This window comes from Polypterus senegalus, chromosome 2 (assembly GCF_016835505.1).
Source record: "Polypterus senegalus isolate Bchr_013 chromosome 2, ASM1683550v1, whole genome shotgun sequence".
NCBI lineage: Eukaryota > Metazoa > Chordata > Cladistia > Polypteriformes > Polypteridae > Polypterus > Polypterus senegalus.
Window position 1 is genome coordinate 101,793,611 of NC_053155.1, and position 17,357 is coordinate 101,810,967.

General features: G+C 36.4%; 1 protein-coding gene across 1 annotated transcript in view; it reads left to right on the plus strand.

Moving 5' to 3' along the window:
• Positions 1-17,357, plus strand: part of rab30 (RAB30, member RAS oncogene family) — a 63,307-nt gene that overhangs the window by 5,597 nt on the left and 40,353 nt on the right. Inside the window, exon 2 of the mRNA XM_039744294.1 lies at positions 2,321-2,421. Coding sequence (XP_039600228.1) covers positions 2,329-2,421 — 93 coding nt within the window. The 5' untranslated portion in view covers positions 2,321-2,328. The remainder of the gene's footprint in view (positions 1-2,320; positions 2,422-17,357) is intronic.

Sequence of the window (17,357 nt, forward strand, 5' to 3'; positions counted from 1 at the left end):
TCTGATCCTTTCAGCTACCGGAAGAATGTAAACGTTAATTCATGTTAAAATCTCTTATAGCAATATTTTTGACTATATAATAATTTCCATGATAATGAGTGTTCCGGCAACTTTAGGATTAAAAGCTGATTTAGAAAAAGACTATTTTATGGAGTCTGCTTCACTCTGTCTTTCAGGGACTTCAAAAAGTTTCCACACTTTTATATTTTTGTTGGAAAACGGTGAAGGCGGGGGAGTAGTAATTGGGCATTAAAAAGTTAGTACAATGCACAAACAAAGGTGACTATGTAGAAAAGTGATGTCATTTGTTTTTGAAACTATTGATAAACTGATAAACAGAGTTAAAAAAAAAGTGTGGAAACTTTTTGTATGTCCCTCGTATATAACTCCATTAGAGATTTAAAGTGTTAAACATAAAGCTGTAAATTTAATTTGAGTTTAATCGCAAAACGCTTGAGAAAAATTACTTTTGTTGCAATTAAATGGAATAGAGAATACGGATATGAAGTTTTACAAATATCAATAAGTGTTATAAATCTATGTTGCGACAGTCCATTTACAGAAATAAATCTAAAGTATAATTTTTTTAGTAAAACATTTTTAAATGTCCATCCATCTATTATCCAACCCGCTATATCCTAACCAGCCGGAGCCAATCCCAGCCAACACAGGACGCAAGGCAGGAAACAAACCCTGGGCGGGCGCCAGCCCACCACAGGGTGCGCACACACACACACACACACACCAAGCACACACTAGGGACAATTTAGAACCGCCAATGCACCTAACCTGCATGTCTTTGGACTGATGGAGGAAACCGGAGTACCCAGAGGAAGCCTATGCAGAAACGGGGAGAACATGCAAACTCCACGCAGGGAGGACCTGGGAAGCGAAAAAAAAGTATTCATTGTGGATTATTCTCAAAATGTTACAAATAAATAATGAACACAGGTAATACATTTAAATAAAATTATTTTATTGATTAAAATACTAACAAGGATGTACTTAAAATATGGGTTAACCAGAGAGCCGAAAAAGGAGGTAAAGCAAGGCCAAAATTACCTTCAGAAACACACAGCAAAGAATGTCACAAAGACAGTATCAAGCAGTTTCTTAAAAAAAGATCATGAAAAAGATGAAAACTTACCTGTTGCACATTGTTTTTTTAACCTCAGCTACTGCTTATCTCAGATGAATGCATTAACAGGAAGCACTGCAAATTAGCTGTTTGTTTAAGATGACAGTTTGATGATGCAAACAAACACAGAGTGCAAAATGCAAGTGCCAGCAGAGTACAATGATTACCATTAAATAGAAGTAAATTACATTCTTATGATAATGCCAACATTGAAATCTCATAATATCATGTTGGATGACTGAAATGTACTCACTGGTTAAAAGTGTGTGTGTGTGTGTGTGTATAGCAGTTTGTGCTAAAAGGAGAATGCTTTTTATTGCATTCTGAAATAAAATTGTGTACTGTACAAATGAACATACTTGACAGTAGGATGTATTATGTTTTTGTATAACATGATTTTTTTCTGTCCACCCTGGCCATCGGACCTTACTTATTCTATGTTAATTAATGTTGACTTATTTTTATTTTTTATTGTGTCTTCTATTTTTCTATTCTTCATTTTGTAAAGCACTTTGAGCTACATTTTTTTGTATGAAAATGTGCATTATAAATAAATGTTGTTGTTGTTGTTGATTTCTGTGCAGTATGGTACTGTACTTTTAATTGACATTTCTGCACCAATAGTTGCAAGACTTTACCAGATTGTTTTCCTGCTTGAAGACACATGGAGTGCTTTAAAATTCTTCAGTTAACTTAATACTCAAAATATGCTTCAAATATTTATGATTAAATGCAAAAATCCATACTTGCTTTAAGATTTTATGTTTATTCAAAATATTCTCCTGCTCCCCACAATCTCATAAAGGAGTAAGCTGGCTCAGAGAATTAATGGAAAGATGGACTGATGTTTAAGTTCGAAGGTGTTTATTTAAGATGATTCATGACAGCTTCTTGCTCCAAAGTTTTACTTCATTTTTAAACATCTTGCTGCTAAAAGCACATACTTGCTCTTATTTATGAAGAATAACACATTCATTATGTCTTTATTAGAAAGAAAACAGTAACGGTTTCTTACCTTTTTTAAAATCTTTATTGATTATATTACTTCTGACATCATTAATCACAAAACGTGCCAATAATATATCATTTTCTTTCTTTGAAATCCACAACATTGGACTTAGGATGATAAAGCTCTTAGTTTTTGCCACATTTGCCCATAACTTGCCTTTTTTGTATCTGCAGCTGCCTAAATGAGCATGGAAGATTATGACTACCTTTTTAAAATTGTTTTAATTGGAAATGCTGGTGTGGGGAAGACCTGCTTAGTCCGACGCTTTACTCAAGTAAGATGTGAATCTTTCTTTCTCTTTTAGTTTAATCATAACCTTGAACTTTCAAGGCTTGTTTTTTTTTCTTTTGCTGTGCAGATTATTCCTAAGCACTGCTGAATAATGTGCCAGGTAGTCATATTTAAAGGATATAACAAAGTAAAATTTAGGTGATAAATTGATCAGTGTTGTGACACAAAAATGAACAGAAGCTTTTGGCAGGCATGTTAAAGAGTAACATAACTGATTGTTCAGAAAAATGTAAGAATTTGTAAGGCCAGATAAAAAAAAACAGCTTTCACTGGTATTTGTTGTGATAGTATTGATAAAGATTTTTATTATGTTTAACAAAATAAAAATGTGCTTTTAAATATACTTTTAACAACCTTAACTGCTGGGAGACTAGTGGTTACAGATGCTCATCTCAGGAGATTTGGTTTGAATTATGGCCTAGTTACTGTTTGTGAGATGTTTGCATTTTCTCTATGTGTTGGGGGGTTTGTGTGGGTATTACACTATTCTTCTTATTTGTCAAAGACTTACAAGTGGCAAAACATAAGTGTTAAGTCCAGAATTGAACCCTGTATTTTGTACATAGTTGATTTCATAAAAGACAAGGGGCAGGATGGGAATAAGGGGGTGTGGTGAACTGGGAGTTTGTGGGGAAAAAGAGAAAGAATAAAGGGAAGAAAAACATTTGGGCAAAACCCACGTATAATGAGTTTTTTTTGTCTGGATACAACATTTTGGAGACAAGGATGGCTGAGTTCACGTTACCACCTCCTAGCCCGATACAACAATAAACATGCACATAGAAGCGTGAGTTGACTAATGTGGAAATGAAAAATGAGCACATCAATGAATACACACTGCTGGTAAATTCACCTTGGTAATACATTCTTCATATATTGACACCTTGTCAGTTTTTTAATGACCAACACATTAATAAAAACTTACAGTGATACACCAATTTTAGATATAATTTGGTTAGCAGAGATTTCCACATGATTTAGGCTATATGCACAAACTACATGTGCAGATTAAGTTATGGACTTGAGAGTGAGTGCCAGTGCACTGTACATATGTATATGCACATTTCAGCTGTGCACCAGACTGTTTTCTAATCGTTTACCCCACAGTTACTCCGATTGCTTCCATCCACTGTATAGTAATTTAAAATCTGCTAACAGAGTGTAAATCATTGCAAGATTAAGAATCTGAATATAGACATGAGCTTTTGACATGAACACTCAATCTCCTTAAAGTGCTTGTTTGAATTCAGATGCCATTTTCCAATTTTGTTTATGGAAACTGCATCCAATGTTAAGATCAGGTTGTCGATAAATGTATGTGCATCAAAATTGTATCACATTGTCCATTAATAAGTAACATTTACATTTTGGAACTGCTGGGGATGAAATGAGAAAAAACAAAATGTGCTTGGTTATACTCTGTTGCATTTAGAAGCATTATTTATATGTGGATATCAAATCTGCAGCATTTCACAGCTGTCTGACTATTAACAAAGTTTTGAGCAAGCTGCCCAAAACATTTACTACCTACACATTATAAACAATTTGTCATTCTGTATTTCCCAATTATGATTGTCATTTACTTGCACAAATGTGAACAGCTCCATACCCACAACGTTTCTGCAGAATCCCAGTCCCAATACACATCTCTAATGCACATTTCCATTTGCTAGCACGCTCATTCACTATACACAGTATGACCTGAGGGTGCGTGCTGTATTTTATAATACTATAAACTAATAATTACCAATGGTGTTTTGAAATGAAAATTCTTTTGTGGCCTTGTGGTCCTGGAAGAGAGATGCTATCAGAAGAGGTGTTGTTACCCTGAGAAGAAATGCAGAGGATGTGTGTGACTGTGTGAGAGAGAGAGACAGACAGAGAGAGAGTTGATCAAGGTTTTAAAAGCAGCACCTACAAAGACCTATTGCACTCCTTAAATCAGTTGGCTGGGGTATGTAGTTGTCAATACATACTGGTCAATACATCTCTGGTAGGAGAATGACTTGGATTGGCTAATAAGGTTGGGAAAGGGAGTTCAGATGGTGTTGCCACTGATCCCAAGTGATTAGTGTTAGCGTGGCTGAGAAAGGGAAAGAAACTACTTTTGACAATGTATTAAAGTTAACGGCACTAGTGATGATAAACTGTCAGCTGATGCCATAAAAAGTCTACAGTATCAACATATTACTGTGTTAGAATAGCCACTAACAATAGTATTAAAAGGTATCTCAACATAAAATACTCAGTAAAGAAAGCAGAAACACATCCATAAACTTCCAATTCCAGTTCATTTGTCAAAGTGCTAAATAGTATTGCATATAAGTAATCAATGTGGTTTATCAATAAAGATGATAATTACTTCAAAATAGTGAGATGTGGACGTTAATGCACCATATAAATTGAAAAACAAAACAACAAAAAATTAACCAATGGGTCACTGTAAAGGGCGGGTAAATGTAAATGGGTGAGCAAAGTGAGCAGGAGGCAAAGCCCCCTAGTTAATAATAATTTAATGACTAGAATAGCCTTTTCATTACTTTTTTATGTTTCAACTAAATTAAATTCATTAGCTCTGCACATTTGTTTGTGTGCGTATCTTTTCTGCATGCACTAGTCACCATGCCCTTTTGTTGGCATACATTTTCAGATGTGCCCTTACAGGTTAAGTTAACTGGCAATACTATGGTGAAGTACTGTATGCATTTGCGAGATTCTGCCCTTTGAAGGACTGATGCTCCATGCACAACTAGTTGCAACTGGAACTGAACATGATGCTACTGAGATAGAGTCTTGCTTATTGTTGCCCTGAATTGTACTGTTTAGCTAGAAAAACAGATTGGCAGATGAATGAATGGATGTTTTAACTATTCTTGGAAACCTTTAAGGACAAGTATACTAATGTTACACCTAGACATACACCACACAAGGGATCGAGGCTAAGAATTACCCTACTCATTTTTACTGTGATTTCTGTAAATCTTTGAGGAAGGCAAAAATATGTTATATTGAACTATTTTTGTGAAATCTCAAGACAAGCTTACCATGAATTTAGATTTTTGCAGGGTGATTTTTTGATGATGACTAAATAAGTATAGGCTTCTCATGTATGCCAGAATTCTGGAGAGTAAAAGAAAGAATTGTAAAATTGTCATTCTTTAAAAAAAAATCAAAATTGGTAATGCTTCATAAATGTCTATGCAAATCGTTGTTGACAATTGTTTTATTGTTATCTACTTTAGCCTTACACAGATTTCATATAATTTTTATTTTGCATACTATTACCACTCAAAGTTTGCTTTTTAATTAAGTTTTATCTGTATACAATGTGAATGGCAACAGCAGCTAAAGTTTATTTGAAGAGGAAGCCAGACAGATTTGTTGTTGAGGTAAAAGGTACAGTAGATTCAGAAATATCTTAAATGCATGTTATTTTGGAAGGTTAAAATACACCTTTTAATCAAAGTATTAGCAAGTTCTGCAATTTTATACTAGAAGCCATTTTAAATCTGTTATATACAGCAGAATGGATGGATAGATTGTATATAATACTTATAATTAAAACTTCATTCTGTAATATTGACTACTATGCAAATGTGTAATGGGACACAACATCAGAGTGATTTTCTGTGCGGAATGTTTTATTGCTTTTGAATAATCTTAATTTAATATTTATATTCCTTTATCATGCTTGTTTTCTTACTAAGTGAACTTGATTACTGTCTGTTCTTAAAAATAGCTTGCTTTTTCATGATGATAGTTTGTACGATATTTGCCTAGTAATGCATATCAATAAATAAAAAAATTATCAATCAATCAATCAACATTTATTTATATAGCACATATTCATACAAAAAAATGTAGCTCAAAGTGCTTTACAAAATGAATAGAGAAATAGAAGACACAATAAAAGATAAACATAAGTCAACATTAATTAACATAGAATAAGAGTAAGGTCCGATGGCCAGGGTGGACAGAAAAACAAAAAAACTCCAAAGGCTGGAGAAAAAATAAAATCTGTAGGGGTTCCAGACCAAGAGACCGCCCAGTCCCCTCTGGGCAATCTACCTAACATAAATCAAACAGTCCTCTTTGTATTTAGCGTTTTCATCGAAGGACCTGATGATGATGGTCACGTAGACTTCTGGCTTTCAGTCCATCAATGTTGGTGCATCATGATGCTTTGAGTAGGTGGTGGTGGCGCAGGCCGCCACCACAAAGAAACCGGAAAAAGAAACAGAAGAGAGAGTAGGGGTCAGTACGGATTTTAGAGCCACCATGAATAGTTATTATGAAGAATTGAACATACAGAGTATCAGGATTAAGTTAAAGTGAAGTTATAAAAAGGCCATGTTAAAGTAATGTGTTTTCAGCAGTGTTTTAAAGTGCTCTACTGTATTTGCCTGGCGAATTCCTATTGGCAGGCTATTCCAGATTTTAGGTGCATAACAGCAGAAGGCCGCCTCACCACTTCTTTTAAGTTTAGCTTTTGGAATTATAAGGAGACACTCATTTGAAGATCTAAGGTTACGATTTGGAATATAACGTGTCAGGCATTCCGATATATAAGATGGAGCGAGATTATTTAAGGCTTTATAAACCATAAGCAGTATTTTAAAGTCAATCCTGAATGACACAGGCAACCAGTGTAGTGACATCAAAACTGGAGAAATGTGTTCGGATTTTCTTTTCCCAGTTAGGATTCTAGCAGCTGCATTCTGCACTCGTTGCAAATGATTTATGTCTTTTTTGGGTAGTCCTGAGAGGAGTGCGTTACAGTAATCTAGTCTACTGAAAACAAAAGCGTGAATTAATTTCTCAGCATCTTTCAATGATATATGAGGTCTAACTTTAGCTATGTTTCTTAAGTGAAAAAATGCTGTCCTAGTGGTCTGATGAATATGCGATTTAAAATTCAGATTACAGTCAACGGTTACCCCTAAATTTTTTACTTCCGTCTTAACTTTTAATCCTAGTGCATTAAGTTTATTTCTGATAACCTCGCTGAATCCATTATTGCCAATTACCAAAATTTCAGTTTTCTCTTTATTTACTTGGAGAAAATTACTATTCATCCATTCAGAAATACCAGTAAGACATTGTGTTAGTGTATCGAGAGAGTCGGAGTCATCAGGTGCTATAGATAAGTACAGCTGTGTGTCATCAGCATAGCTGTGGTAGCTCACGTTGTAACCTGAGATAATCTGACCTAACGGAAGCATGTAGATTGAGAATAACAGCGGACCCTGTGGAATTACTACTAAATATACATATATATATATATATATATATATATATATATATATATATATATATATATATATATATACATATATATATATACATATATATATAAAAGTAATTACCCCATAATAAAAATTACCTAACATTTTCAAAAGTACAGGGTCCAGATCAATTTGGTTAACAGCTGCATGCTTTGATGCTAAATATTTTATATTTATAGATTTTTATATCTATAGATTTTTTTCTGCAAACCCATTAAAGTTCCTCAATAACATAGTTGATTAGCAAATTGTAAACTTCTTTCATAATTTCCCATTTATTTTTACTTTATTCATTTTAGTTTAGCTTTCATGCATGAGTGGCCCTTTGGTTATACTACTACTGTGTCTTGTCATGCTTTCTGCCTTGCTCATAATGCTGCTAAGATAGGCACTGCATTCCCATAATCTTACACTGAAAAAAGTATGTTTAGAAAATTGATGGATATATTGATATAATGGCAATGAAACTTCCCACTTCTTTGAAGCATACTGATCTTGTTTGACTTAGCAATAAATTCTGCTCTTTACTATAAGTATGCACATCTGAAGCACTGAAGACATTAGATCATAAGTGCCACATGTCTATCAATTTGATGAACTGAATCCATGACCAACTAGAATAATTTTGAACACCCAAAATTGTCAGTAATAAACTGATTTAAAATAATTTATAGAATTTTCAATCATAATCTGATTGCTTTAAAATAATTTTCCATGATAATCTCATTGCTTTAAATAAATATATAATTTTTATTGCATTGCTTTATTCATAAACCTTTCTCTGATCAGATGTGAGACTTCCACTTGTTTTGTCTGTTTAAACTTGTACTGACTGCACATGTACACTTCTATACATGAAATCATATAAAGAAGGTTATTGCAAGTGACAATAGTTATAAGGGAAACCTTGCCTGTAACACAAGCAGCAAAACATTTTTCATTGAAACACAAGTAGCAAAACTTTTTCATTATCAAGAATAATTTAAGTCTCTCTATTATATAAAAAGTCCTGCGATAAGACAAGACTTTTTGGAAGATTTTTTTCAAGTCCTGCAAATTGAAACCTTGGCCGTGAGATTTTTTCAAGTCACGCCTTCCTCTTAAACATTTTCAACCACGCACATATCATCACCTCTCATTCGTGTGAATGCTTTTGACAGACACAGTTTATACTCGCTCAGCTCTTATAAATTTTAACGTTTTCCTCAGTTTAAGTTCCCAATTAAAGAAGACGTATTATGTCCAAATCTTATTGAAGAATTTCATCACGAAGGGTTATCAACAGAAAAAATGAGTACATGGGCAATCCTAGCACCGAGTCAAACAAATGACAAATGTCAAAAATGACGATCAGTTACTTGGCAAATTGGTTAAATGCGTATCAATAGATTATGCTGAAACAGTTGGTGGTGATCGTGTGGAAGATGAAAACATCACCTTATAATATCCTGAAGAATATCTATAAACATTACCAATGTCTGGCCTTCCACTGCACGAATTACTATAGAAATAAGGATGTATCCAAGAAAGGTAATGTAGTACATCTTCCACGGATAACATTACATAGCAAAGGAGATTTTGATATGCCATTTGTATTAAAACGTTAACAGTTTCCTGTTAAAATAGATTTTGCAAAGACAATTAACAAATCTCAGAGCCAAACATTTGAAAAAGTAATTTTATTTAATAGAGTGAAACGAAAATCGATCATTGGCAGTTATATGTTGCGTTGTCACGATGTTAGTGCAAGCACAGAATCAAAATTCAATGCAATATTGACGAAAACTTAATTCAAAAAATAGTTTTTACTGAAGTTTTACAGTAAAAATGTAAGTTTAAAAAGTATTTGCGGGTTAATTTCAAAGCCAAACAGAACGAAATCATATTACACAACGAATAACTCTTAACGCAATATGAAACATAATTTACTTTCAAATTATTATGTTTTACTCTTTTTTAATACTAGGAGGCTATGCCCCCTGCTCACTTTGCTTGCCAACCCCCAGTTCAATGTAACATTTTCGTCTGTGATATTTAAAGGTAAGTTAAACGTTTTGTGAGCTGTTTTACCGTATGGAAGAAGAATTGCTGCTATTGTCCATTGTCCATGCTATCGATGTAATGTTTTTAATTGGTGTTTGCTATAATGAAGTAAACATTTATACAGAAATGTTTTCCCTGTTCTGCCTGGTCCATCTATGAAGAATAATTGCGGTTTAATTTCTCTGAGGACACTTTTTTGAATTGTGTCAAAAATGGATCTTTGATCGTCGTTTAATCTTGAGTACATTTCCTAATATATTTTTCTATGGTCTTCCACTGTTATATGTTCGTCTGCTTTTATTTTTTTCTTTATCTCTGATAGCATCAACTTCCCCTGTCATAATTAAGTATACGAAGAAGTGTCTTAATTTGTCAGGCATCATTACAGACGTGGCATAAGACATCATTTCATACATATAGTCGTCCGATTTACATAATCCAGCTGCTCGAGCTGCTTCTTAAAAGGTACCATACGTATTTCCATCGTTAGTTAGTCTCTATACGACGTTGCTCCTTTCGATTCTCGTAACAGTAATTTTCAATGAAAGCGTTCGCTATCTTTTGGTGATACAATATTTAATTGTGCAACACTTTTGCAATTAATTTTTCTTGGATACAATATTACTTTTTGTTTTTGCCACGTGTAATGCTGAGGAATTTGCGCATACAGTAATCCCTCGCTATATCGCGCTTTGACTTTCGCAGCTTCAGTCTATCGCGGATTTTATATGTAAGCATATCTATACAGTGGAACCTCGGTTTACGAGTAACTTGGTTTAGGAGTATTTTGCAAGACGAGCAAAATTTTTTAATAAATTTTGACTTGATAAACGAGCGATGTCTTGCAATACGAGCAGTATGGATACACTTTGTCTGCTGAGTGTCATGTGATCACAACTGTGCTGATGGTTCTTCTCTCTCTCTCCTTATCTCTCTTGCTCGCACAGCGCGTCTCTCTCTCTCCTTATCTCGGTCGCTCGCACAGCATGTCTCTCTCTCCTTACCTCTCTTGCTCGCACATCGCCTCTCTCTCTCTCTCTCTCCTTATCTCGCTTGCTCTCCTTATCTCTCTTGCAAGGGCAATTGTCTCCTATTCTCCGTCTAAGTCTGTGTGCCTCACTCATATAGTCAACATCCGTACGAGCGTATACTGTTTACTACAGCATTGTGACTGTGTGTGTGTGTGTGTGTGCTGTGAAGTGCGAGTCCCCATCTTGTGCCCCAAAACACGAAGCTGAGTCTCAGTACTTTAACAACACCAGCCGCCTTCAGCTTGAAACAGCAACAGCGCTGATATTTATCGTAGCGGGATCTTTATAATGTTCCTTGTATCCCCCATTGACGGCAGGTGCTTATAGCATGCCTGTGATCTTTTTAAATGCGCTTATATGGCAAACTGCTACAGTACTCGGAGACTGCGATTGCTTTGGGACACTCTTCCGCGTGTCGTCCCGTTGGGTGGAATCCCACATGAGTTTAGAAACTCACTCACACCAGCCATGATTCTTTTTAAAGGTAAAGTGCAGGTTAATTTGTTTTATGTATTTTTACTTTATATTTTGTATTAATCATTTTTATATGGATAGTTTTGGGTTGTGGAACGAATCATCTGAGTTTCCATTATTTCTTATGGGGAAATTCGCTTTGATATACGAGTGCTTTGGATTGCGAGCACGTTTTCCGGAACGAAATATGCTCGCAAACCGAGGTTCCGCTATACTAATAAAAGGCAAAGCCTGACTGACTGACTGACTCACTCACCACTAATTCTCCAACTTCCCATGTAGGTAGAAGGCTGAAATTTGGCAGGCTCATTCCTTACAGCTTACTTACAAAAGTTAAGCAGGTTTCATTTCAAAATTCTATGTGTAACAGTCATAACGGTCGACAACGTCTGTCATGTTGAACTTTCTTATTTATGACCCCATCTTGACGAAATTTGGTAGGCGGCTTCCCTGCGCTAACTGAAACCGATGTACGTACTTATTTCGGTGGTATGACACCACTGTCGGCCGCCATATTAAACTTTCCAATGGTCTTTGTTACTTATGGGCCCATCTTCAAGAAATTTGGTACGCGGGTTCCCAATGCTAACTGAATCCTACTTACGTAGATATATACGTCCATAGCCTGCAGCTCAGTCGCCGAGGTTGGCTGCCTACCTATATAAGGCCGTCCGTTGCTACGGTCTATTCATTCCCTTCCTTGCTTCGCCAGGGGATTCAAGTCTCCCTCCTGATAACTGCAGCCTTTTTATTTAATCCACGGCTTCTCCTCTGTTTTATTGTTCATTTATGACGATTATAGTTATTGTGTAGGTATTTTAGACTTACTTTACATTGTTCAGGTACCCATTTCCTTTATAGTTCCAACCGTACCCCCATTAACATGTCTATCGAGGTGATCACCATCGATCAAAGAACTGTCACTTAGTGAGTGGTTTCCATGCCCGGAGATGGCACCTGCCTTTTCCATTCTCTGTGTTACATATTGCACGGCCATATCAGGCTCACTCTTGATATCCGGAGGAACATTGTGTCTTATGTATTGAATGACTGGGACAGGTTCAAGGTGTGGACTGATGACGGTACAGGAGATAATTATACTACACAGGAACACTAGAAGAGTGAAATGCTTAAGCCCTTCACCTATGGTTCTGCATGTGAGTTGATGGCTGCCGCTGAATTGTTTGGTTGTCGCTTTCAAGTGTACCGAAATGGCCAAATATTTTACTCCTTAGGACAACCGCCAATGCCTCTTAAACATCTTAGATTCACAGGTAACGATTTGAGTAGTGGACACTTTGATGTTTATGAATGTTTAAACTCTCAAAAACTGGGTGCGAAGTTATCGATGAAACCGGTTGTATGCTTACAACGCTTGACAGATGCCGAATGTCACTTCAACACAACAAGTCCTGCAAATACTGCTGTAATTGAAACAAACCATGAAACTCAAACCGATTATGACAGCAGCAATCCAAGCTGTGAGATTTGAGGCAAGATTGCTTTTCACATGGCCAACTGTACGTTGCATGCTCAAGACTAAGCTCAGCGCACAGCTTGGTCATATTACGACCGGACATTGTGGCATACAAAGAGATCCTTAACAAATATTTATTGGTATATTTTCCCTCAGTTTATAAAGGTTTACTTTTCTTCTTAATAAAAATTTTAAGGCAGTACTTCGCCGCTGCGAAGCGCGGGTATTTTGCTAGTCTAAATATATAACGCAGATTTTTCGCTGCTTCGCAGGTTCTGCAGACAATGGGTCTTTTTACTTCCTGTACATGCTTCCTCAGTTGGTTTGCCCAGTTGATTTCATACAAGGGATGCTACTGGCAGATGGCTGAGAAGCTAACCAATCAGAGCACACAGTTAAGTTCCTGTATGCTGAATGACGGAGTGCCGAATTCGATTCTGCGGCGCTAACCAGGAAGTCTACTCTCACTCATTCAGCATCAACTTGCTTCGTGTTTATCTTTGTGCATAGTCAAGCCCTTTATTATGGCTCCAAAATGATCTGCTCCTGCTACTGCTTCAGGGGCCGTGCCTAAGCGCCAACGGAAGATGTTAACGATTGCCTAAAATGTAAAAGTTTTGGATATGTTGAAGGAAGGGAAAAGCTACACCGCTGTAGGATGCCATTACGGCATCAATGAAGCTATGATTCTTTTTAATTAAAAAGTAGGAAAGGAATATAAGATCTACAGCCACAATGTCCTTTTAACCAGGGTGCAAAACGAGTTGTAAGTGGATGTAATAAGGCAGTAGTCTGGATGGAATCTACTTTAGGGATTTGGATTGAAGACTGCCGGAGGAAGAGCAACGGTGGTGCTACACAATCGCCTGAAGAGGCTCCTTTAGAAGAGCTGTAACGCTCTCCTTTGTTGTGCAGTAAAACTAAACTCATCGTTATCGGACAAGTCATCATGTCATTGTTGGTGAGTAACCATAATTTTCTACATGTACGTACATTTAGTGTCACTGTACACACATTTACTGTATACAGTTTTTCTTGCATTGTACGTATTTATTGCTGGTGGCCTGTCTATCGCAATGGCTGTAACATAACATGTAACATCTGTGATATCGGAGACACTCGATATCTTTAAAATAATAGGTTTTACTGTATATAAAGTGTGTTTACATACATAATTTCAATGAATCTTACCTAATATCTAAGAGAATACAAAGGGTTTATGCTGTATAACTGTGCGGGGAATATTTATAAACAGTGTGGGAGAGTTTATAAGGGCTTAAAATATATAAAAATAGCCATACAAACGTATGGTTTCTACTTCACGGATTTTCATCTATCTGGTTCTGGAACGCAACCCCCGCGACCGAGGAGGAATTACTGCATGTATATGCCGTTGCATTTACGTCTTTTTTATTTAGGTCGAAATAAGCCAATAATTTTTTTTTCCATGTACTTAAACTGAAAAGGTTCAACTCGTTCAATTTTTCTTTATAACTCATATATCTTACAGACCTATCACTTTTCCTTGGACTTTTTCTAGTGCCGCTGTGCCTTTTTTGCCGCCTGGAAATCAAAACTGCCTACTGTACTCCAGATGAAGCCCTACTACTACATTATATACCCTAATATTCTGTTAGCCATCATAATGGGTTCTAAACACCATTTGGATATATACTGTAGACAGTGATGAGTCCACTGCTACTTCTATGTGCTTCTTATAAGGCGTACTTTCAAGTTTCATACCACCATTTTGCATTCAAATTTAAAACTTTTACAAGTTTGTGAGTGTTTCTGGTACACTTCAACTTTTCCTTGCCTTCCTTCCTTTTATTTTTTTTTTTACAACTAAAATATTGTAAATCTTTTAACTTTTCCAATATCCTTTTGAATTTAGGCTTATACAGCATGTGGTTAGCACTGGAGGTATTATTCTTATATGCCTTAAATATGTTTTTTTATCCCTTATTTATCCACTGCAGAGTTTTATTTAATTTCTCACTGTTTTTAAATTTTGGGAAAAACATTTCTTGTAGTTTACTGTATGTAAAATGTTTTTGAAACCTGCTCCACTGCTTCTTAACTGATTTCACACAGAAAAGTTTATTACAGTTTATCCCTTTTTGACTTTTCCCACATCTATTCAAAATTTTCTATACTAAACTTAGCAGCTTTATTTTTTGCATGTATTCTCTGCCAAAATACTGTGAGGAGGTTAGGAGCACGCGCTGATACAGCGCACTGACGCACCCACCACATGACAAACCAACTCAGGACCCCAGGTTAGGACCCAAGTGCAGCCATGCAACAGGTGACACCTCAGCACCACACTAGTTCAGATGGAATGGAACCAGTGTGAGTTTTTTTATGGTGGCTGGAGTGCCAATTCTGCCACCAACCCCGTGGTTTTTCCCTGCAGGTTGGAGGGCCTACCTACAGGGCTAAGTGCAGAATAACGTCATACCAAGGATGGAGCAATTCCAGTTTAAGGGCCTTGCTCAAGGGCCCCACGGAGTAGAGTCAATTTTGGCATTTACGGGATTCGAAATGGCAACCTTCCAATTGCCAGGGCAGATCCCTAGCCTCAGAGCCACCATTCCACCAGAAAATACTGTGAAATGTATTAAATTATGTTCAGTATATCCTAAGGGTTCAGCCACCTCTATTCCATTAATTCTGTCTTGATTATTACAAAATAATAAGTCCGGACAGAAGTCCCCTCTTGCTGGTGTTTTAACATACTGTTTTGCTCTCTCTTCCACCTCACTTGCTCCTACCCAGGGCCTGGCTCTACCAATTATGCAAACTAGCGTTTTCCAAGGGCGACAATATCCTGGAGGTGGGGGTGGGTGTAATTTTTTTTTTTCTTCTGTTAAACAGTATCGACCCAGACTTATAAACACTCAGACTCAAAGTAACTGTTTTGTATAACTCTTTGTCTTACAACCCGCACAACAGTTTTACATGCTCTCTTTCCACTGAATGTCCTTGTTTCTTAATTTTTGTAGTACTAATTTTATTTTAGTTCTTTTTCCTTTTTAGATAGCTTGTTCTTTATTTTATTTTCCGTCTTTATTTTGACATTTGGCTGATGTATTTGGATTTTGGACATATACATATATTTTTCTTTCTGTGGTTCCAGAAAGAGTGTTGCTGCACCTGTGGAGAGCCTCTCAAATATTAAACTGTACCAGCAACCTTATTTATAAAACTTTGCATGGATTTGAGCATGAATATATGTGGATGGTAAAAAAAACGGAACATGCCAAATCTGATTTATAAAACCTGTTGCATGCAAATTGCTACCCAATTTATCCTGCATTAACCACAATAATCTTGTAAATGTGTGTTAATGAATGTGCATTGAACCCCACCTGGTTGTCATCCTGAAACAAGCATATTTGGACTATGTTAATCAGCCTCATACATAGGCACTCACAATGTTATAGACCTTTATTGGCTGGTACAGCAGCCTCCTTCCTGATGCAGCGAGTCCTATGCTGCTCTCCAAAAACTGAGAACAAGATCTTGCATGACATTATAGCACCACTCCTGTGTATTCTGGAGGTCAGGGAATTGCGTAAGATGCCAGCATCTGAGCAGGCAGCCACTACACTTGCTGTATTTAATGACATGATTGCTATTAAAATGAATAGCTTAGGGCATATGAAAAACTGAGGGTTCAGCCAATTACCTTACCAGCAAGCCAACCATCATGTAAAGCATCTTCAGCAACTTGTCTCCCAACACTACTTTGCCTCAAATAAATGAATCATTAGTTGACCCAGGTCACCGAGCCACAATGTTTGTCAGTCTCATCTTGGCATTACAGGTGACTTCTGTGTTGGAGGAATGCATTCTTACTAGGTGCCCTAACTGTAATATGAGTGCTGTCAAAAAACGAGACACTTTAAATTTCCTTTTTATGCTGGTCAGTACAACCAAACCATACTGAAACTGAATGTAACACCTACTCAGTCGTTTATGGATTCCAGCACAGCGGGTATGGTAGAGCTGAAGCTTGGCTGATATATTCAGAAAGCCAACAGCAGTTAAAACCTCTATATAAACAAGTACAGCCCAATTTTGGCCAGTCAGTTTAACTAATGCTGGGGCTAACTCAGCACAAAGTTCTAAGGCAACTGCTCTTGAAAAGTTTAAATCAGCCCATCAGTCAGTCATCATTTTGGGCAAAAACAAAATCCTGCTGGTCCCTGAAACTTGTTCCCTTCTTGTGCCCTCTGTCATATAAAGGCTGAGGATAAACCACAGTCCTTCCAGTTCATTCTGAATGTGCTTGAGATGGTAAGTTCTTTCTTGTGATTATTGTTACCGGGCTTGTTATGGTTTATTGTTTTTTTACTTTGTCTGTTAGATTTGATATTGGGATGTTCACTTTTGAGATTGTCTTTTGAAGGCATTGCCTTCTGTGCCTTTTGTGTGTTCAACAATTAACATAGATAGATAGATAGATAGATAGATAGATAGATAGATAGATAGATAGATAGATAGATAGATAGATAGATAGCATCTGGAAAGTATTCACAGCGCATCACTTTTTCCACATTTTGTTATGTTACAGCCTTACTCCAAAATGGATTAAATTCATTTT